This window comes from Pholcus phalangioides, unplaced genomic scaffold, assembly GCF_987345545.1.
Source record: "Pholcus phalangioides strain wild (caught in Gottingen) unplaced genomic scaffold, Ppha-v1.0 ptg000014l_1, whole genome shotgun sequence".
In the NCBI taxonomy this organism is placed as follows: Eukaryota; Metazoa; Arthropoda; class Arachnida; order Araneae; family Pholcidae; genus Pholcus; species Pholcus phalangioides.
Window position 1 is genome coordinate 26,837,388 of NW_028301607.1, and position 24,432 is coordinate 26,861,819.

The following is a 24,432-nucleotide window of genomic DNA, read 5'->3' on the forward strand; positions in this document are numbered from 1 at the left end:
TTGGCGTTATTCTTGGCGATAATTGGCAATGTCCCGTATTTTCCCGCATTTGGAATCTCAATTTCCCGTATTTCTATCAAGAAAATATGGTCAGCTTATCCCTCCATGGTTGTTTCCACACAGGGAAAAATGATTTTTCCCTTGTATTTGTCTCATCTACCCACTGAGCTATAAGCCTTAAGCCGGATTTTCCTAGGAATAGGTTTGTTGCGCAGCGTGAACCGAATTAGACTATTTCGCGCCGACAGAAACGTGTTACATAATCACGCTACGCGATTGTGTTTTCCTAGCATGGCGCATCAGATCAGGGCGGCTGTATAAAGTATATGGCTTTGGCATCAGCTACACTGTCGTCTGCATGCTCCGGTTAGAAGGGAAGGAAAAGAAAACACACAAGAGTGAAGAGAATATCGGCAAAACCGCGGAGCACGAAGCAGTTGACTCCTCCAGAAGGAGTCAGCCAATAATGCCCAACGTAAAGCGCTGTCGTGAGCCGTATTGCGCTCTGTAGAAAAACTGTGTCGCGCTGGGTGAATCACGTTGCTCGCGGCACAGAAACCTGCTCCTAGGAAAACCCGGCTTTATAGCTCAGTGCATCTACCACTGACCAATCAAAATGAAGTTTGGGAATATACAACTACTACTACTATATATTTACTGAATTTTTTATTGCAGTGACGGTGGCAACGCACATTAATCATGGAGGGAAGAATCAAGAAGTAAGAATGTATTCTTTTTCTCCTCTTGTTTGTATACATTTTTTAATGGTAGAAATGGAAGGTGTTAGCATGGCTAGATATTTCCCCCTTTTTTTTTAATGGAGGGGAGGGGATGGAAAATTGTAGAAGTACATGAGTTATTTTAATAAATATATTTTTCAACGTGTAAATATTCACGAGGATATTTCAGCATTCTAATTAATTTATTGAAATTCTTCAAGCCGTACTTCATAAGCAAATCACATTGGAATAAAAATGTATTGTCCTTCACTGCGTATTGGTGGACTTGGGTGATTATTGCTTTGCTTCATTTATTTTATATATATGTATATAATTTCACGATAATGTAATTTTATCAGAGAAATATATAGATATAATGCTCTGCGGACTGGAAAAAATATTGTTTTAGAGATATTATTGTGTAAAATCGAGAGGCAGCAGCTACACTGAAGAGCCAAAAAAACTGGTCCACCTGCCTAATATCGTGTAGGGGCCCCCGCGAGCCCGCAGAAGTGCCGCAATACGACGTGGCATGGACTCGACTAATGTCTGAAGTAGTGCTGGAGGTAATTGACACCATGAATCCTGCAGGGCTGTCCATAAATCCGTAGGAGCATTGGCGTCGGAGCTGTGGGTGCTCGAGCACCCACGAAAGTTTGTAGAACGGCTCCGAGCACCCACAGAATTGATTCAAAAATCGAAATTTCCTACATGAATCTCAAGACGGGCACCCACAGGTTCGAAACACTTCCGACGCCCCTGCGTAGGAGTAAGAGGGGGTGGAGATCTCTTCTGAACAGCACGTTGCAAGGCATCCCAGATATGTTCAATAATGTTCATGTCTGGGAATTTAGGTGGCCAGCGGAAGTGTCAGAAGAGTGTTCCTGGAGCCACTTCTAGCAATTCTGGACGTGTGGGGTGTCGCATTGTCCTGCTGAAATTGTCCAAGTCCGTCGAAATTCACAATGGACATGAATGGGTGCAGGTGATCAGACAGGATGCTTATGTACCTGTCACCTGTCAGAGTCGTATCTAGACGTATCAGGGGTTCCATACCACGCCAACTGCACACGCCCCATACCATCACAGAGGAACTCATCCATCGCCACAGTGGTGGTCGGCTGAAGTTGGTTTTCTGTGCTTCCCAACTTGAGGAACAACTTAAGGCCGATCTCCCCATTAAAAAGTCCTGCCGCAGAGAGCAACAGGCCTACAATTGTATGTTATTCAATCATTACACTTCATACATAGTTAGAAAAATTGATGGCAGATGGCGGCACTACATTTTAATAAGCATTACACGGAAACAAACTTTGCGGAAGGTTCGCTACGCGCGTGCGTACACACATTCCAATATGTACCAATTCGTTAGCAGTTCCGCAGAGGAATATGGATGAGGTGCATGTCTGGTTTAATAGTAGTAGCACTTTAACAAGCATTACACAGAAACTAACTTCACGTTAGGTTCACAGCATGTACATGCACATTCCAACATGTACCGATTCTTGCAAGCGGTTCCCGGGCTATTAGGCCGTGGTCTAGGGCATTTTCTTCCTAACGTTTCGCTCACATCTGTCACAGGCATCTTCTGAGGTTAAATGGACGTAGGTCTCAAGCGAAAAAGTCCTCGTAGCCATTATGAAGAAAATGCCTCAGGTCATGGCCTAATAGCCTGGAAACTGCTTGCAAGTCATTAGAGGACTGTGAATGTCTGGCCATGAAATCCTCCTACAATACTTATACTTCATTAGAAGTTTTGCAGAAGAATGTGAACGAGGTGCATGTGGGGTTTAGTAGTAGTGCAGTGACTCAGAAATTAAATGAAGAATAATATGAAAATATAATTCAGGACTTATTGAGGACGAAACAGTGCATTTTAAGCTGTTTTACTTGTGAAATTATGATTAGTTTTTTTTCTCACGTGACAGAGGAAAAGGTATTTGATAGTTGACGTCGCGGCCTAACAATCATGCACCAGTATTCATTTACAGACATTCATTCATTATCCAGCAGGGTTGTTTGGTTTAAACCAAGTGGTTTTTTTCAAAAAATCAAATAAAAGTTGCCTAAATATAATTTTTTTTCCTTGAAAAATATGATATTGGTTCATTATTATCCAAAATGTTTTATTTTTAGCACATTTTATATCCTTGGGGTACATTCTGATGGTATATCTTTAAATGACATAAGATTTTATAAGTGGTTTTTTTCAAAAAGTCTCATAAAAGTGGCCAGAATATATATATATTTTTCATATGAAGTATCTTAGTCATTTAAAGTTATATGTAAAAGCCAAAATTTCTCATTCTTACATTTTCTAACCTTTGGCTACATTCTGATGCTCTATCTTTAGCAAATTCATGAATAAGGATTGCATCATACATCTAAATATAGTGGTGTATTATCTCACAGGGTTTCTTTTTCCCTTCACAAAGAAGCAGCTACAGTAGTGACACCAGCTGTCCTTAAAGGATAAAGACTAGTGTACTAGTTGTTACATTACCTCACATATATTTTCATTTTCTTTCCCATAAGAAGTAGCACATTTCCTACTGTATATCTCCCAGTCTTAATATTCAATAGTTGTTTTTTTTTTATACTTTCACACACACTGTTAAGCCTAGTTAATCAAGGTTCTACTGTATAGTAGTAACAGATTTATGAAAAATAATCAGCTATATACAGCGTGATTATACTTTAAGTTTTGATTCCAAAACTATATAATAAGTACTGATCAGAATGACTTGAAAATTTGCATGGATACTCCTGAAGCAATGGAAGTTTATTTCGCAAAAGAAAAAAGTGCAAAATGTGCAAGTAGATGATGCTGTACTTGGCGAGCAGTATAATCTATTTTGTGCAACCACATCATTTCGACACTTCCACAGCATCAGTGTGTGGATAGAACTCCTATCAAGATGCACATTGCAATACCAGCAAAGCACCTGCTGAAGACCCATTTTGAGAGGATGAACCTTGCAACCTTGCAACTTCTGGCTGTGGGGGTACCTCAAAATGTTATAAACAGTGGTCAGATTGCAAACTTTGGTGAATTGCAATCTCCAGCACATTCCCTATATTATTTTAGAAGTTCCTCAGGAATATTAACGGGGAGGGGGGGGGGCATGTTTGGTTTAATTAAGCTGAATTGAAAACACATCCACATTATGACCATGGCATACTCAGATTCTGTTGTTGAACAAGAATTTTTGTGCTGTCAACCTCATAGCCAGAACACGCGGTGGACAACATATTTAATATTTCTTAAGGAAGTTGTTGTTATTTGTTCAATTACTTCGTTTTTTGTGATGTTCCCATGAATTATGAAATCGTGAAATACTATAATTAAGGTATCATTCTGCCATGACTGGCTATCGTTTCCATTCTGCAAACAAATTTCTCCCATGTTTGATGTCATTAATTTTACATTTTTAAGTATTTTTTCCCCTTTATCAAATAAAATTGAATTTTTTCAAGAATATTCATGTCAATTTTCAAGTCATTCTGACAATCGTTCTTTTTTTACAGTGTTTTGAAATCAGAACCTTAGTTATAATCACCCTGTATATCGTAAATCATTGCTAATTAATCTACATTATTTATGCTTCATTAAATATATTATATTCACCTAATTTTTATTAGTTTTTGCAAAATAACTTCCTAATTAAGTATACTGAAAGTAACTGGAGAAAAACCTTTATATATTATATGATTAATAACAGCATTAAAAGAATTTTCAAACACACAGGAATCCATTGAGTTAAGCAAAAAATAATTAAATTGCAAAAGTTGGTTTTTGTTAAAATGTAATAAATATTTATTGATGGGAATAGTGTTAATTACATTAATAAACATTTTATTTTAGTTAATTATTGGAAGATTGAATGATTTTTCAGAAATTTCATTGTTTTTAATGTTAATACTATTTAAAACAAAAAAAAAACCGGTTTAAACCAAAAAAACCCGGTTTTTTGGTTTTTTTACCAACCCTGTTATCCAGACAATTTTCCGTAACATGAAATTTGTCGACCTCTTCCCCAATATGTCACTGACAATCACAAACCCAGATCTTTGTGGCAGAAAAACTGTTCCTTTAACCGCACAAAGTTATTGAATTAGTTTGATTTTTTTTTTTGTTACAGGATATTCATGTGGCTTAACGTAACCAACTTATTTTTTTTCGGTTTATATGCAGGTGATCTTTGTTCTGGTGGATACCGCGACTTACGTCTACAATATCAATTCCTTTAAAGAACTGCTAGACATAGCAGAAACACGTAAATAATCGATTACTGTTTACAATTTTTTTCTGCGAGAATTCATTTATGAATTTGAAAAAATAGGCATTCAATACTTTAAATTTTTGTTTTTTTGCAGGAGGAGTCATAAGAATTATATTTCCATATGGGGTATGCCTGGAATTTAAATATCTGAAATCATACCTGAAAAGAAACACTGTGAGTACATAACAAATCAAGTTCATTATCATAATATTCTGTTTTTTGTAATCAATCAACAAGCATAAAATTTCAACATTGTGACAGTGATTCTTCTCTCCAACCCCCCTCCCCCCACAAAAAAAGTTCCTTTGGGTCATTCCATGTGAAATCAACACAATTTTTATATAAATTTTAACTCACCATCTCAGATTTTGATGAAACTTGGCACAGAGGTAGCCTACATGTAGATAAAGAAAACTACCCAATTTCATTAAAATATGTCAACCCATTTTGAAAATATGGCGATGTGAAGTTGTCAGAATTCACTAAAAAACACCCCACGGCCATAATTTCCAATTGCTGTAGCAACTCTCCTAACTAAGCTAAAATGATGGGACAGGTGTCATTTTGCAGCATTTTCTATGGGCTTTCCTATGATATGCAACACAATATGGGTTTGAGATGAAATGTTTTTTTAAAATTTAAATTTTGAATTTATCAAAAAGCGCATCTTCAAAATTTTTCAAAAAATTATATTCAACACTTCACATTGTTCTTAACTAATTCCCTAAGTATGAAAGTGGGGCTGTCATGGGTTCACAACTTTATAAAATTTCAAAAATATATATTTTACTAAAAAAATTGACATTTTTGTAAAATTTATAGATTTACGCAGAAATATACACAACTTACCCATTAATAAATTTTCACTTTTTTCATAAATTTAGTTTTAATGTGTTTAAAATTCAACTAGTGACTATGATGGGTGATTATTTTATTGTTTAACTGGTTTAAACCACTTTAAACCAGTCCAACTGGTTCCAACTGCCTGTGGGCATAGGCAGACTGATCAGTCTTCATACTGATTCAGTGGCAGTTGGATGTGAATGTTGTTGGTGATTAAAAAAATGTGATGGTAATAAGTTTCTTTTTTAAATGTTAATATTTTGTGAGGTGTTGGTATTAGTGAAAAAAAAATATTATTTCAGTATATTTTCTTAGTGTTTTCTTCAGAAACTTTTTTCTATATTTTAATTGAGATCTGTGTGATATTATACAATGGAGAAAGAAAGATATCAGACACTACAATGTTGCAATCCTTTAAAAAAAACAATCATTCTGTGAAAAACATAAGGAGACTAAGAAATGTGCCTCAATGGATGTGTGGTATGTTTCCTGATATGCCAAAGATATCAAAAATTAGTGATAATTGTAGGAAGCAGATTGGTTCATTGAAAAATATGCAAGGAAAAAATGATCGCAGAAAACTTTCGGATGATCAAACAAGCTATGTTCCTCCACCTTCAGCGGTTGTGCAGACACTAAATATGTCTCTCCAGGAATTAAGAGTCCCCTTTGCGTAGTGCAAAACTTCAGATGAAGAAGTATTCAACCAAAAAATTTAAAAGCATTGGGTTAGCACTTAAAAAAACAACTATTTGCTAATGCAAAGGATTCCTCAGAAAATGAATGTGAGTCACTGGAACAATCTGTTATAGCTAATCTGAAAGCTAGCTTTTCCTCTAGTAGTAGGAAAAAGAAAGTAATGCTACTGACTTGTTTGCCTGAATCTTGGAGTATAAGATAATGCGCGAATTCAATACTCCTAACTACATGGTACGCCAGGCAAAATGGCTTTTGAAGGAAAGAGGTATATTAGAAAGTCCTGACCAAAAACCGGGAAAGAATTTGTCACAAGAAGTTGTGCAAACAGTATGTTCTTTTTATGAAAATGATGAAATAAGTAGAGTAATGCCAGGAAAGAAAGACTGTGTAACTGTGATCTCAGAGACCGTCCATCCCTTTGGGAAAGAGTGCAAACCATCCCAAGATGGTCTCTCTGGGCGGTCAGCGGTCATGTCTGTCTGTCTGTGTAACTGTGAAGGGGGAGAATGGAGATAAAACAGTAATATCTAAAAGACTTATTTTGTGCAATTTAAAAGAAGCATATAAAATTTTCAAACAAATTTCAAGAAATAAAGATAGGGTTTTCTAAATTTGTAGAACTGCTCCCAAAACACTGCATTTTAGCAGGACATAGTGGAACACACTCAGTATGTGTTTGCACTACACATCAAAATGTCAAACTTATGATAGAAAATGCTAAGCTTGGTATGTTAACCAATGGAGAATTGGCCTCTTATAACACTTGTTGGCAGAAATGCTGTGCAACCCAGCATCAATTCATTGCATTAAGGGAAATTGTAGTTCTTGCCCAGGAAGTGACCCAATAAAAAGTACACTACAAAATTCATTTGATAATAATATGGTTGAGAATATCACTTTTCGATAATGGGTTTCAGTAGACAGATGTAACTTAGAAACCATACAGAAGGCCTCATCAGAGTTTATCGAATTATTTTCTGAGAAATTGACCACACTGATACTCCATGATTTTCTAGCTAAGCAGCAAAGCTCTTTTGTAAATGAAGTCAAGGAAAACTTGAATGAGGGTGAATATGTTGTTACATGTGACTTCTCTGAGAATTACACTTTTGTGATCCAAGATGAGGCCCAGAGTTATCATTGGTCAAGTGATCATGCAACAGTGCACCCCTTTGTAATGTATTACAAAGGAGAGAAGAAAACAGAGCATATGAGCTATGTCATAATTTCTAATTGTCTAGAGCATAACACTATAGCATATCCCAACATATACCGATTATTGCAAGCGGTTCCCGGGCTATTAGGCCGTGGTCTAGGGCATTTTCTTCCTAACGTTTCGCTCACATCTGTCGCAGGCATCTTCTGAGGTTAAATGGATGTAGGTCTCAAGCGAAAAAGTCCTCGTAGCCATTAGGAAGAAAATGCCTCAGGTCATGGCCCAATAGCCCGAAAACCGCTTGCAAGTCATTAGAGGACTATGAACGTCCGGCCATGAAATCCTCAGACAATACTTATACTTCGTTAGAAGTTTCGCAGAAGAATATGGACGAGGTGCATGCGTGGTTTAGTAGTAGTGCAGTGACTCAGAAATTAAATGAAGAATAATATGAAAATATAATTCAGGACTTATTGAGGACGAAACACTACATTTTAAGCTTGTGAAATTAAGATTCGTTTTTTTTAACCTCACGTGAAGGAGAAAAAGGTATTTGATAGTTGACGTCGCGGCCTAACAAACACGCAACAGAGTATTTCGTTTACAGAATCCAGACAATTTTCCATAACATGAAATTTGTCGACCTCTTCCCCAATACGTCGCTGACTATCACGAACCCAGATCTTTGTAGCAGAAAAACTGTTCCTTTAACCACGAAAAGTTATTGAATTAGTTCGATTGTTTTTTGTTACAAGCTATGCAGGTGGCTTAACGTAACCAACTTCTTTTTTTTCGGTTTATATGCAGGTGATCTTTGTTCTGGTGGATACCGCAACTTACGTCGACAATATCGATTCCTTTAAAGAACTGCTAGACATAGCAGAACCACGTAAATAATTGATTACTGTTTAAAATTTTTTTCTGCGAGAATTCATTTATGAATTTGAAAAAATAGGCATTCAATACTTTAAATTTTTGTTTTTTTTTTGCAGGAGGAGTCATAAGAATTATATTTCCATATGGGGTATGCCTGGAATTTAAATATCTGAAATCATACCTGAAAAAAAACACTAAGTACGTAACAAATGAAGTTCATTATCATAATATTCTGTTTTTTTGTAATCAATTAGCAAGCATAAAATTTCAACATTGTGACAGTGATTCTTCTATCCACAGTGTTTATATTTAAACAGTTATATACGTGATATTAATTTACTATCAGATTTCCAACTTAAAACCATCAATTTGGTGAAAGTTTACTTAGGAAAAAAAACAAATGACACCTTTTTGAAATATTTTTGATTTAGTTTTATTTTCTGCTAGAATTTTTGGTAATATGTTAGTATCATGAAAAAAAAAAAAATCCAAAAGGTTTCCACATAACATTTTGAAACTTGGAGGTTTTAGACAGTTTCAGACAGTTTCGGACAGTTTATCCCGCGTGTCCTGTCCGAAACCCCAACACTGTTTTGCTGTATTTGCCTGTGATAATCTTTTGCTCTTTGTTTCAGCGATGGAAGTATACCGTTAGAAGGGCCTTGGCTGAAATCGATGACAAGTTCAGTCTCAGTGACTCATTTGAGTACGAAAGTGAGAGAGAAGTAAGCTATATATTTTCCAGCTGTACATCTATATAAATAACAGTTATATAACAATAAACATAGTTTATTGAATTTGTCGAAATCCTCTGGAATAGGTGGCAACAATGAAATACAGTGTGTCAGTATTAGTACAAAAACAAATTTTAACACTTTTAGAATTTTTTTAAACTTCCGTTTGCACTACTTAGTAATAAGTAAATAAATTAGTGGGAAAAAAATTGGACAGATATTTCAGTTTTCAAAAAGATCTCTAATCTCTGTTCGTTCTAACTTGGGTACTGATGTAAATAAAAGCATGTGTACGATGCCCAAAATGATTGGTTGAAGAACACATTTCACCTTTCTTACAGTACAACACCGCCAAAAATATAGTCCTTTGTCGTTTGCCCCTCATATCATAAAATACCTCATAATTTTTATTTTTTTAAAAAATGTTTATTCCATATTATTTCAAAGTTATCTGGAAGATGGGAAATTTTTTTTTTTTTTAAAGATCGGTCAAAGCATTTTTGCTGCTATGTCTTCAGGGTGGGTGTTGACAGGATACGCCTTTCTCACTCAAACATTACCGTCCCTTTTTTAAATGGAAGTTTCATTTTATTATTATTACTCCTATTCTCAAACAGATTTGATATACAGTTGTATACGCTTCTTCAAGAGGTCTTGCAAGAAAAAGAGTTTTCTTCTTTAAATTTTTATTGACATAAATGAAATATGCATGTCTATCTTATTTGGCAGAGCCATTTGAAAATTCATTTCTTTGTAGCTGCTCTGGACTCCTATAAACAAAGTTGCTGTCAACAAGATTTTTTTCTCACCCACACGCTTTGACGTACACTAGATAAGGGTGGGGGGTCACTTATCATTCGTGGTGAATATACACATTCTGAAAGAATTCACACTTCTGGTTGTTGGGAGGAAGTAATATTGGTTTCGTCGAAGGCGGCGAGCCGAAGAAGTCCGAGGATTATCACGTAGACATGAAGGTAAAGTTTTAAAAATCTGGTTCGAAAGAGTAATGCTCATTCTTGATTCAGTTAGCCTCATTATGACAGACACTAGAGATCCCGTGAGAAAGCCTGGCCTGGAGGCCCATTAAAGATTCCAGTCCAGGGGCTCCTGCTGCTGAATGTTTGGGTCATGGCTCGCAACCTACGCGCGGATAAAAAACCAAAATTGTCTTGACAAAAAACAGCATATCAACAACAGGTTGAAGTAAAGAAACGAAATAATGTGGATGACTCTCTCGTCAAATTTGAACTGTTACAGCCCGTACATTATTATGAAATATTTTATTATACAGACCCACAAGAAAAATAAAAATCGGCAACACAACTGTAAGTTGTTCATCATTTGTTTCACGTAATAATTGGTAGCCTTATCCGGCCCAGGAAAATCATACCATATAAATTAGCTCAGAAATAAAATTGTAAAATTCTGAAGAAAAAAAAGTAATAAGAAAAAATGATTTTTTTTCTCACTATCTGCCGTAAAATAATAAACAACTTACGCAAACCTTTGTAACGACCATGGCCCCACATCCTGACTGTGACCCCCCCCCCCCCCCCCGACTGTGATCTTTGGCGGGACCTCAGAACAACCTTTCAACAGCCCTTCTATATAGTAAACTTTTAGCGTAAAAAATAAAAAAAATGACAAGAATTGTCGCAGGCAATGTCCGGGCTGGAGCCCTGTCATCCCAACTCTTGAGGAGTGTACCATGATAACGACAGAATACTTTATCGATTTTTTTTTTTTTTGGGAGATATATACTCTTTCTATTTTAATTAGTGTTATCAACAGTTTTTATTTCAACAAAATTTGGAGAACAGTGAAAAAAAATTCCAGGAATATTCTTGATAACGAATTTACAATCTCACGTTTGAGGAAAAAACGCACGTGTTCGGAACACGTAATGAAGGGGCGGGTAAAATTACAACCAATAGAGATAAAGGATGCGGAGTGATATCAAAAATTGGTACAGTGGTTTATTTACATCAGGACCCAAGTTAGAGCGAACAGAGTATAGGTAACTTTTAATCCCCTTACAGCGGCAATCCCATTAATCAACTGTGGGGGATTCAACCTTTGTTCAAAGAGTGATAACTGGAGGGGTGAACCGGTAAAACTCCAGTTGCCCACGGAAAGAAAAACCTAATGTGTGGAAATGGTAACGAAAACTTTGCTTGTTATTGCTAAGAGCCACAACAAAGTTTTAATTTTGTTGATTGTAATTTTTTCTCAATGATGGCTATATGTTATGTTTTATAATGCTCATATCTCATCAAATAATAATTTGTCACACATCTTGAATTTCTAAACAGTATATCTCATGTATGGCACCACATTTTCTGTGAGTTTTGTAAAAATTGGTCGAAAACTCGGCATGTTATAAGTAAAAATCATGCGATCAAAATTTGAATTTTTATAGAAAGAATTTATTTCTTTGTGAATATACGTGCTATTCTCACGAAAATGCACAGTGAACAAATTGCACTTAGTACAATATTTTATTAAAGTTATAAGTTATTTGCAGCTTTTTCTGATACAGGGTTGAGCAAAAACTTTGGTTTTCTTCTTTAATTTTTTGTCTGTCACTTAAATGCACTAGCGACTAAATTTTCACTGGAAATGATGATTAGGCTATCAATATAAAGGGGGTGTATACGACCAAAATTTCAGAACAATTCGCACAGTATTTTTCTAGAAATTCGAGAAAAAATGTCTAAACTCCAAAAATGAGACAAACTTTTCAAACGGTGTATAAATGAATAATTTACAAATAAAATCGCTCTGAATGCCATTTCCTCGACTGTGTTCCGCATGCCTTTTTGCATCAACTTATTATATTAGACGTTCTAATTGTTCCTATTAAAGTCGTTATAAAATGTTGCAACGCATAATATTTACATTTATAGAAACTTGAATCAAGAAGACTCTACTAGTCAGCACGAGATGTGCAGCTTCCTGCAGATGATAGTACATTGCGGTGAAAGTCTTCAAAACAAGGGTGAGTTGTAAAAAAATATGTATATCAGTTGCATTTTTCCCTTCTACACTTTTTATTTATAATTAAGGAAATAATTAGGGCTAGGATGGACTGTTCCACGGGTCACTCAAGTGATCTGTAAATGTGCCGCAGGTCACTTAAGTGATCTGTGAATGCCACAGACCTGCTTGAGTTATGTTAAAATGTACCACGGGTCACTTAACCCATCTGTAAATGTGCCGCTTAGTTCATTTTTACAAAATTAGGTTTAAAAGGTGGCGGGCCACATCAGATAACCCTGAGGGCCATGGGTTTAGCATATATAGCCTAGAGGGTGGGTCGCAATGAATTTATTTTTAGAGAGAAATATTGAGTTCTCTTAGCCTTCAAATAGCATCGAAATGAACAGAAATTGATCATAACATGTAAAGGTATTATCTTCCAAAATTTAAATTAAAAAAAAAAATTTCCATAAAAAAATAGATTTTTGATCATCTGGGAGGGACCCCTTCCCCTCCTCCTTCAGCATATGTCTCCATAGGCGGAGTCTGGAACCAAGTTCTCCACTTGGAAGTCTGGGGGGGATATGATGATGATGTCAATTCATATATGCATATAGTATACATTAAATCAGTCAACTTCACCTTCGACGCTGGGGGCGGGGGCACCCCTGTATCTCCGCCCATGTATGTCTCTGATTGCGATCTGCGTTAAGAAGTGGGGACAGAGCTGACGGGGGGGGGGGCGTGTTGACTTTTGTTGACAGGGGAGGGGGTCAAAAATGTCTAAAAATCTGGTGACGTAATACTTGAACGGCCCCTAATCACTGCTGAATAGCTAAAGTATGAAAAGCATTATGTGGTTATAAAATTACCCTCCTCTCCATACATTTTAGATCAAGAAGAGAAAGATTCCCCAGTGATGAAGAAGAGGAAGATAGATCCTCATCAGGCCCTAAGTCCAATCCCTGGTGCTGATGATACAGTGAGTTATGTTATTTTGCATATTAGACAAGTAATTCCTATTTTAGAACATGATATACACACAGTATTCTTTTTTTTACCGATTCCCCTGCATGAGACCCCAAAAAAAATATAATTTTTTGATTGCTTCAAAAACTCGAATTTTTTTTTTTTTTTTTACAATCAAGTCAACATGAAATAAAACGATCTTTTATACAGTGGATTCCACTTAGAGAACGTTTTTTCAAAAAATTGTTTTAAAAAAAGGTATAAATGGGAAAACGTTGTAAACGGGAAATCTCGATGAATATAAGTAAAAGTTAGGACCATGAAAATAAGTCTTACTAAGTCATACGAATTGTCATAAAAGCGGGATCCAATGTATATGCAATTTTTTTCTTTTTCCAAATGTTCTCCAATGAAAATCTCATCTTATATATAAATGTTGAAAGTATGTATGTTTTTTTCTTTATACAAATCTGCAAAAAAAAGCCGTTGGGGAACAATGGTACCTGGGTTCCTTTCCCCCCCCTCCCCCCCAACAATCACTTTCGGAATGCTTGCTTCGGTTACCATGGTTCTCAAACAATGCGTTTCAGACGTACACATGCCTTTAGAATGGTTTGTCACTATTCCAATCCTCCCAGTAATTGAAGAAAACCCGGGAAGCGCCGGGTATTATGGCTAGTGAATGAAATATAAATGAAAAATAATATGAAAATATAATTCAGGGCTTTTATTGAGGACGAAAAGTGCATTTTAAGCTGTTTTTCTCGTGAAATTAAGATTCTTTTTTTTTTTTTTTAAAAACACCTGACGGAGAAAAAAGTATTTGATAGTTGACGTCGCGGCCTAACAAACACGCACCAGTATTTCGTTTACAGAATCCAGACAATTTTTCATAACATGAAATTTGTTGACCTCTTCCCCAATACTTCACTGACAATCACGAACTCAGATCTTTGTACCTTTATCACCGCAAAGTTATTGAATTAGTTCGATCGTTTCTTTTTCCAGGATGAGATATATGCTATCGTCGATTCCAACTTGTTCTTAGGTTACTTGGATTTCTTCGAAAACTTGATGGAAATAGCCGAACAAAGTAAATAACCACCTTACTGTATATTTACATGTATCTAACTATATTCAGGGTGTCCTGTAAGTGCTGATGCGGCCTTCTTCTCGTATGGTCTCAATTTAAAAACTGTTCAAAATGCGTTCAAAAATTACTCTGTATCAGAGTGAAAATGCAGTGTCACAAAGTGGAAAAATCTAAATTTTTATATGGTCCCCCCCAGTCTTCTAACTTCCAATTAGACTGTTATTTCCCTGTCTCTTTTGAGCCGAATAAAAACTATCCTATAGTTTTAAGTGCAATGTTCACTGATATATTCGAGTTCATAAATACATAAATCGGTGAAAAGTTGGGGAAAGAACAATGTAAATTAGGGTAAAAGAAGCATTGTCCGTTAGTTTATATACTGTTCTTTACCAACTTTTCCCAGATTTTCAAATTTATATATCTCAGTCAATATGTGACACATTGTATTTCCACTTTCAAAACTGCTACAGAATAATTTACGTAAGAATTTTGAGCATTTTCTAAATTGAAGTCATACCTCTACGACGGACGGTTGATGAGATAAACGCGGCATTTTCACTTACTGGACACCCTGTATATTAAATTGATTTTCTGTCCATTTGTGTGCGTGTGTCTACAATTGAGGAGCTTGATTTCATAGAAGAACATATCCACAATTACTAAATTTACAATAGAAGTAAAAAATCCCTTTTTCTTCTCCGGAATGGGCTGCTTTACAAAACAGGAAAATAGCCAAACAGGAAGCATACAGGATCGGTATAAGAATATTTAAATAATAGGTTTCTTGATCAACATTCACAAGGGAGTTATCTGCATTCAAATTTTGGAAATTTTCCGTTTGGAAAGAAAATTAGTGGAAATGTTCCTTTTCAACCACAATTGGAGCTGCTCAAGTCTGAAAAAATTGGAAATTTCTACCCGTTGATTCCAGATGGTACCTAGCCAAGGAAGGTACCCTTACTCTACTCTCTTGTGAATAACGTATGGAAAATAATCATTCTACAGTAGAACCACCCAGCTTTAGCGTTGTCCGCTAATAGGAGGGTGCCCGTTAGTGGTGTTTCCGCTAACGGACACTCTTTTGAATTACATCTCAATTGTATTTTACTATCCATTAACCAACTCCTCGTTGGCGGACAAAACTTTCGTTTCCATGGGTGTCCATTATCAAGAGGGTCTGCTGTAAAATACGACATTCAAAGAGAGTAGGACAACCGCTTTATTGTTTCTTTTTGGTAGAAACTGCCAACTTCACATTGTGATTTCAACCAAAATTATTCCCGTTCGAATAAACCCTGTTGCATAATCCGACAGAGCCCGATACAAAGATTCAGAAACCAGGATTAAAAAGTGGAAATGCACTAGTTTGAAAATAAGCTCCTGTAACTATTTATAGATGTCCGACAATTTTTGACTCGTTTACTAAATACCCATGTTTCGAATCGAATCATTTTCTGGAAATCTCTGATAAAATAAATTATATTAATAAAATATTACAGTGACATAATAAATTATTCCCCAACGAATGCAATTACTGTGATTGTTTTTTGTTCGTGTATGCACGTGAATGATGTATGTGTTATTGCCAAAGCCCGAAGTGCGGCCGATTCAGGAACGATCGGCCACTCCTCAAATTGAATGACAGTTTTGGTCCAAGTTGGATCTGCAGAAATGATGCGTGCTCTGGCCGGCCAATTCGCGAAGTGTTTGAACATTGCTGGCCAACATTCGATATGCTGATGTAAGACGGTCCGGTAGGCCCCAAATAAATTTTTTCATCGTTAACGTGTGATAGATGGACAAAGGGAAAGAAGAAATTTGGGATATGTAAAATGTATATATACCGTCAAATCCCGTTTTAACGAATACCGTTATAGCAAAAATCTTGTTTTAACGAACGCTTTTCTAATCCCTTAAATAAGTTTACATAGGAACAATTCAAACAATCTGAAATTCCTTTATAACGATTTTTCATTATAACAAACTGATTTTGCCGATCTCTTGGAGTTCGTTATAACGGGATTCGACTGTATATATATACACATATACATAATGTAAATGTATTGTTTTCGTGTAAAATTTTGAAGGGAAAAAAGATGATCACCATACCTTGACTGCGATATGATAGGCTGCCATAGCTAACGCGATAATTGTCACTAAAAAAATTTGCAAAATGGCGATAATCCCAAATCATGCAGTTTCTTTTCAGACAAACCCCACCGTTGCCGCAGTGGTGGTCGGCTGAAGTTTGTTTTTTGTGGTTCTCAACTTCGAGGTGCGAATGAAAGCCGATCTCCCCAGGTCGTTGCTCTGCCGCAGAGAGCAACAGTCCTACAATGGTAAAATATTCAAACATTACACTTCACTCATAGTTCAAAAAATATGTGGTAGATTGCAGCACTATAACAAGAATTACTCAGAAACAAGCTTCCCGTTAGGTCCACAATACGGACACACACAATCCAACATGTACCAATTCGTTAGAAGTTCCGCAGAGGAATATGGACCAGGTACATGTGTGGGTTAGTAGTAGTAGTTCCTTTTCGGACATTGGTTGAGTTCTCCAGCCACTTCGCGAACAGCCTGGCCAGAGCACGAAATTCGGATGTTTGCTGGTCAGTTTACAACCCCAATTCATGAACTGGCCGATCTCGGGCTTTGACAGTGACATAAATAACTCGTAATATGAATCTAAAGCTGGATCCATACCAGCAGAACTGTGCAGCATTCCTTAGTACAAAAGCCGGTTTTTGGTTGTCACTACACAAAAACGATCATAACCGAAACTGCACGCGCTGTGCTAACCACACCTCAGAACAGGTTTTGTGCTCAGGAATTCTGCATCAAGGCAATAATAAATTTAGTCTAATGCATTTCATGTTCACTCCTTCGCAGGAAAAGTTTTCAAAATACGCTTCAAATCCATACGCTGTGGAATTCGAACTGATCAAAATGGAAAAGGACGAGGACGAAATTGATCCCGTAAGTACAAAGAAAATCATGCTCATTATGTTTTCTTTTTTTGCCCCATAAACAAGAATATTGTTTCGCAGAGGTTTATGAAATCTAGAGATGTGTTCCAATGATCCCCTTTCTCTATGTCCAACTAGTCCAGAAAAACAAAGCTAGAGTGCGAGGAGATAATTTTTTTCTCAGCCCTACAAGACTTTTTCCTCTATATTATGCCGGGGTGAACAGGAAAAGTCATCTAGCCAAGTCATCGAACCCAGATCCTCTTGCAAGCCGGGCACGTGCACTATTCCATGCTCACCATATCCAACACGATCTCTCCTTCTTTATTCACGCACTGTAGCGCGGCGGCTGAAGTAAAGGCACAGAGCCACTCTGCCCCACCCCTTCCCACAAACACTCAATGCCAGCCAGGTGGCGGTAGTGAGATGGATTTTTTTATCAGTCTAATATATATTCGTATATTAAGCTGACCAATGCTTTTTCTTTTTTTTTTTTGCATGATGAACACATTTCTTAAATTTAACTGCAAGCACGTTTTTTGCTCTTTGTGCATTTTAGGACCAAAGCAAAGATGCTGCCCTAGCTCTTGCCCAGATCAACAGCAAGTTCTGTTTGAGAAATTTCTTCGAAAGGCAGAGTGAGGAAGAAGTAAGTTATATGTTTGAGCTGGTTTCACATGATTTTTTTTTAACAGCTGCAATATCTTTACGTACAGGTTTGAAGTATTTCGTCTCTGAGCAGACGGAAAAAAATACATTCCAGCCCGGTCTCCTTTCTTTTTCTCGTATCCAGACACTTCATTGATAACCCCATGAACGATTTTCTTCTTCTGGAATTGATATTTTTCCCTCGTTGTATCGCTAGTTTATTTCAATTGTGCATCGTCTAAATTTTCTTGTCAGGAGCTTGAACGTAAAGAGGTTAAAGATCTATTTCCGGCTTTAAATTCATTTTTACATGTGAAAAAAATAATAATTATAGTAATGTTATATGTGTAATAAAGGAGAAAAAAAATGATTTAGATGTTCCAATACATGTATACAAAAAAACCGTCATGAGAAAAACCGTTGTGAGCGAGAAAACGCTTCAGACGGGAAATTTTTATGAGTATTAGAGTTGAGACCACGAAAATAGGTCGTTCAAAGCGAGAAATCGTTCTAAGTGGGAACGTTGTAAGCGGGTTCCACTGTATGTAAAATTTGAAATTTGTTTTCACTTATATTTGCACAAAAAAAAAAAGATGGTGGTTGTGTTTACATCTGTAAGATTGCGTCAAACAGCGTCCAAGCGATTTCTCTTTTTCCTGTGTGCGATCCGACTGCCACGGAACAGAAGTATGTGTATCAAGTTAAAGAAAAGTGGCTCATGCAGCAGTGTGAGACTGATATTCTAAATCAGTGGTTCATTTAAAAATCTATCTCTGCGTGGTGGAGCCCCCCACCCCAGGTCTCTTCTTTTTTATTCTACAAATTTACTGATTTATGTTATTTTACTGGAAGTGGGCGTAGAGCCCATGGAAAGTGCACACGGAGCCCTAAAGCCTTCGCGGAGCACAAAATGGGAACCACTGTTTTAGACTTTATCTGCCAAACAGGTAATGTGCCCTTTCATTTTCATTTCGATTTCCCACGAATCACCGAATATTGTCTTGGGCTTTCATCGCCGTCGCTCAATGAAATATTTCGATTTCCAAAATGGTCTAGGAACAGTGGTTGTCCAACTTGGGCTATATGGATCCTTGGCAGTGCTAGGATATTTTAAGGGCGGGGGTGCGGCACGGGTGAAAATCAGGTGAAAGGGGAACACTGTATAGGAAAATATATTACCCATTACTTCCTGCTAAGTATGGGGTCCCAGAACACCACTTTGATCGGGGACTTCTGATGTTGAGACGGCCCGGCATAAAACCCCCACAAGAAGGAAGGAAAGACTGAACTCTAGCTCAGGGTGGAAATAGATCCGGGAGGGGGGGGGGTGCAGAGTGCAGTCTAAGTTGAATTGTCCCATATTTTACGGGACTGTCCAATTTTTTCTTATTTAATTCGACTTTTGGAAATAATGATTCCCCCCCCCCCCCCCCTCCAGATCCGCTGCTGGCTCAGGGGTCTAGATTGACCGCATTTATAAAATTTTTGTCCATTATTAAATCTGGTTTCAACTTAATTCAATTTAGTAAGTTAAAAAGATCTCGCTCCTGTGGGGGGACATGGCCTAAAAAAAGTAGATGTTGGATAGGATATTTGGCTGGATAAGATCATGGCCTATATAACAGCCCAGAAATCGAATATATTTCTTAAACATCAGATTGCGGAAGGCGATGGATCGGCCGTGTTGCGAATGATGGACGGATGCAGAAATCGTCTCCGAAGTTTCAACTGGCAATGAGACACATCGTCAAGCGATGGGTGATCTTTCTTAGACTATGCTGAGGCATCGCGGATAAATATCATAGCGAGGGAGCTGCGGATGATAAAAGTCGGAGAACTGCTGGGTTAGATCGCGATGCTCCATCACCAAAGATTCATTCAGAAGCTGAGGTAGGTTTTGATACTATCCTTCCATACGTGGAGTAGGAATTCAGACTGTTAGGAACACACACAGTTATACCTCCGGCACAACTCGCTAGGTAGTAAATCGCCCATAAATGGTGATAGACCTGAGTTGTGCTCGGTTTGAAAGAAAGAAAGCATGATAATGGAAACCCCTGCAGATATCACGTTTCTGATATGCTGACTACGCACTGCATCGTCCGCTTGGTATATGCCACTACTTCAAATGAAAAGTGAAAATTTTTCTCAAGGTAATTATGTAATTAATCATTATGGGGTCGAGTATAGCCCAGGTCGAGAAGATGCTCGCGTAAAGTACCAAAGGGTGTTTAGAGGCAATGCAAGTTTGATACCCGGTTCTTTTTTGTCAGAAATTCTCCTGACACAAGGGTGTAGCAGAAACGGCGACATGGCCACAGAAAAAGATCTCTACCGCAGGGAGTCCCACGCCGAAGGGGCTAGCACACCAGCCTCTCGGTGAGTATAAAAAACACTGCCATGTTCAAAATCGGCAATAAATTGTAGGTAAATACAGTTGAATCCCGTTTTAACGAACACTGTTATAGCGAAAATCTCGTTTTAACGAACCCTTTTTTTAAAATCCCCAGATAAGTTTACATAGGACCAATGCAAAAACCTGGAATTCCTTTATAATGAAATTTCATTGTAATGAAGTGATTTCTCCGGTCTCTTGGAGTTTGTTATAACGGGATTCGACTGTAATTAGTAACCCCGGCAATAAATAATTCTGCAAAAAACAAACGCTCAATAAATTGTTTATGAGCGTTTGTTTTTTTCTGTTGTGAATTCTATTCTTCAACTCGTACACGTCGTTTATTTATTTATTTTAAGGGCCGTTCGGATTAGCGGTTAAGTTACATTTGAGGAGCTCATTTTCAAAAGAGAACATTTCCGCTTTTAGTTTTCCCGAAATGCTCTTTGCAACGGTTTATGAATTTTTGGTATGAGCTCTGTCAGATTATGCAACCGGGAATATTCAAACGGAAATATTTTTGGTAGGAATTACACAATATAAAGTTAGTCGTTTCTATCAAAAGGGAACATAATCCACAATTTTCATACACTTCGGTGTTTTTTATCGTGCGATAACGGACACCCATCGGACCGAAAATTTTGTTTGCTAACGAGGAAAGTTGGTTCAATTTGTACAGCAAAAGATACACTCCGTCCCAAGTCCACATAAGATGCACACAAGTCCCGTCGATGTAATTTAAAATTGTGTCCGTCAGTGGAGGTGTCCGCTAACGGGAGTGACCGTTATGGGAGGTTTCCCTGTAGATGGACCGTGTTTCTTATGCTAATGACGAGAGGGCAATACGGGTACTGCCCTGGGGGCTAGGTAAAACATTCTGAAATCCACAGGTGGCGTACAAATCTCCAGTTTTTCAGACTTGACCAGCTCAAATTTTAATCAAAATTTAACATTTCCATTAATTTTCTTTCAAAACGGAACATTTCCAAATTCAAGTGTGGATAACTCCCTTGAATGCGGATCAAAAAACACATATAGTATTTAAATATTCTTCCATCATTCCTACGTACTATCTTTTGGGCTATTTCCTACTTACAAAAGTAGGAAATAGCTTTAATTAATCTGCCGTAAATTTAGCAAAAGTGGAAATGTTTACTTTTGAAAATAAGCTCCTAATTTTAAACTCATAATTGAACTTGACTGTTTTTTTTTTTTTTTTGAAAAATTAAAAGCGAAAAACAAAAAGGCATAATGTCAAAAATAAATTCGTAATGCCAAAAATAAACTTGATGAAGCCACCGCAATAATTTATAGACTCTATCTATTACACATATGAATAAGCAGGTTTAAATTGACTTCTTTCGAATGTGTTTCCACATTATCATATTATATGCGATATTCTTATTGCTCCTATGAAAGTCAGTTTAAAGTCTATTGAAACTTGTATTACATTTACAGGATGCTGCCGCTAGGGCAATGTTTTGCAAGTGCACCGACTGTGGGTTCGATGAAAGAATTCTACATTGTGCAGAGAATCTTCAAAACATTAGTGAGTAGCAAAAAAAAAAAAGAAAGGTATAGGTTGCAATTTTTCCCTTCTCTACTCTTTCAGTTATGTTTGCGATAATGCTCATTTACATCATCAGTTGGATTTTATTTACTGAGTTATTTCATCACACAAAATTATAATAGTATATCTTTAGTCTATGGATTTCATATTAGTTGCCTTGTCTGATGGTGCTTTTTTCCTCCTTTCTTTTCAGTGGGTATCAAGACAGTCCTGATGGTCACCTACGACCGTGCACTACGAGTGCTCGGGAGAGCACATGGCGTACATGCTGACGATTTGAATGGATTATTGGCAGCTGTGCATGAAGTGAATGCTAAAAATATCTATGGTATGTATTATCATACGAACGATGCTGTAAAACTATTTGATTGAGCTTCAGTGTTATTTTGATCAAACGAAATTACCCTCTCATTCATTGTTTTTTTTTTCTCTCATTTTCTCTCTACTTTTAGACGTTGACTTGCATTGGGATGAGATTTTCCGACAGGCTAAGTTCGACAAATGGATTTTTGGCCCAAAGAATCCTCTCCAGTGAGAACTGAAACACCCGTGGCTATCTTTTTTTGTTATTTTGTAAATAATCTCTAATTCATTTAAAAAATTTTTTTTTCATGAAGTTTCGTAATGCAATATATGTGGTATTTAGTTGTATTTCTAGTTTAGCAAGATATTCACTCCTTGTGTAATCAAGCCTTAATATGAGTGATTTCGATTGTTTATATTAATGAATGTTGCTCATCCTTATGAAAGCCTCCATTAAATTAATAAGCCCTATACCCCTCCCCTGCAGCGGTATATTTTTTGTTGTTGTTGTTACAATATTGCTCACTTTATACCGAAAAACCCACGTTTTGACTCTATTCACGTGATAGAAAAAAAAAGTAATATATAAAAAATATATGTACAGCATATACATATTTACAGTTGTACAGTATTTACATATTTATATATGTATTATACATATTTTTTTTTTTTTTTTTTGCTAAAAGGGACGCCTCTTGCTTATAAGGGTGTCGGTGCATAAAAATATAGCAAAATATAGAATTTTCAGTTTTTAAATTTTTAAAAAATTTCAAAATTTTTGCGTTGAATGTTTTGTTCTTACACGCAACAACGTTTTTATTTTCAATATATTATAACATAAAAGTGCTGGCAAGCGGGATTTATAATAAGGATTTCGACTAAAATGCTCTTTTCTCGAACCCATGTTTCTGGACAAAAAAGAAACATTTTCTCAATGACGCTTGAATAGATAGAAAGATTTTAAATGTTTCATAACAGACAAGTGATTTTTCACATAAGGAAAGCACAGACTCCCTTAACTTTAATTTTTACATTTTTGTAATTACTCATTTCACTATTTATCTAATCCCAGTCTTGTTTTGTAACTTTTCGTCGTTTCCATTATGTATCTCTCTCTGGGCACTTTAATCTCTGCGAAATTTACATTTTATATGCAACTCTATTTTTTTAAATATACAGTAGGTTTATATCGGCGATTATCTATCTCTCTGCGCAGGAACAGCGTCCCTTCTTTCTCTTGATATTAAGCACCTTATACGTAAGTGAGAACATGTTCAGTCGTCCCCAAAAAGTTTATAGAAATTTCTATTTTAAAATACGTATGTAATTCTGTTTGTGTATTTGTCACTAGCGTGTTTGTCGTCATTCTAATATAACTCGATACTAGGAACTATGAAATGTGGACATAGCTGTACTTAAATGTTGTATTTTCCTTTGTTTTTGCTTATCTGTGAATACATAACACACCAACGTAAGTGTCTGAGTCCCAATCAGAATAAATCCTTTAATTTTTATTTGGATGTGTGTTTTTGTTAAATTTTTTTTTTTTTTTTTTTGCTTTCCTTTGTTTAATTGTCGTTTCCTTGTTAACGAGAGGACGACGGGAACTCGATCATTTGATTCTTTATTTGGGGCCGTTCAAGTATTATGTCATCATCGATGGGGGGGGGGGGTTGGATAATGCTTACGTTGTCAACCACCCTTTATGAAAATATGAGTAAGGATTCAGAGGTGATGACAAAATTTTGCTGACAAAAGCGGTTGAGGGGGTCAAAAATGGCTAAAAATTTGCTTATGTTATACTTGAACGGTCCCTTTTGTAAAGTTCCGTGTATGTAGTAATCCAGTGATGTTCTAAACCTATTTGTTTCTAAAAAAATTTTCTCATCACTTTATATATATATAAATAATATATTTTTTAAAAATTTCCCTCCCACGAAAGCTCGTAGTTGGAATCGTGACAAAACATTCCTGTGTTTAATGAATGGAAAAAAAATCCTTTTGTAGCTATACGTATATTTCCCCCGGAAAAACAGGTGCTATCGTGAGTTACATATTGTGTGGTGATGTGACAAAAGCCACGAGATTTCTTTGAGGATAGCTTCAGTGATTTGTTAGAACGAAATAATGCGCTATTGAGTACATCACTTATGTGCTTACTTAAAAATTAAGGAGAAATTGATCGCGAGA

The 24,432-nt window shown here is 36.5% G+C and overlaps 1 protein-coding gene across 1 annotated transcript; it reads left to right on the forward strand.

Moving 5' to 3' along the window:
* The first annotated feature begins 696 nt into the window (after nt 1-696).
* On the forward strand, nt 697-23,756 carry LOC149078375 (uncharacterized). The gene is made up of 14 exons (XM_089242025.1): nt 697-719; nt 4,915-4,996; nt 5,097-5,176; nt 8,508-8,589; nt 8,693-8,774; nt 9,212-9,301; nt 12,220-12,311; nt 13,186-13,274; nt 14,270-14,354; nt 17,250-17,336; nt 17,886-17,975; nt 21,828-21,918; nt 22,133-22,267; nt 22,392-23,756. The coding sequence occupies exons 6-10, from the start codon at nt 9,252-9,254 to the stop codon at nt 17,330-17,332; spliced, it is 399 nt and encodes a 132-aa protein (XP_089098151.1). The 5' UTR covers nt 697-719; nt 4,915-4,996; nt 5,097-5,176; nt 8,508-8,589; nt 8,693-8,774; nt 9,212-9,251; the 3' UTR covers nt 17,333-17,336; nt 17,886-17,975; nt 21,828-21,918; nt 22,133-22,267; nt 22,392-23,756.
* Nucleotides 23,757-24,432: the final 676 nt, after the last annotated feature.

Coding starts and splice junctions, on each gene's coding strand:
- LOC149078375 (XM_089242025.1), top strand. CDS start 9,252: ATGACAAGTTCAGTCTCAGTGACTCATTTGAGTACGAAAGTGAGAGAG. Junction 9,302..12,219: donor AGTACGAAAGTGAGAGAGAA/GTAAGCTATATA, acceptor TTACATTTATAG/AAACTTGAATCAAGAAGACT. Junction 13,275..14,269: donor TCCCTGGTGCTGATGATACA/GTGAGTTATGTT, acceptor TTCTTTTTCCAG/GATGAGATATATGCTATCGT.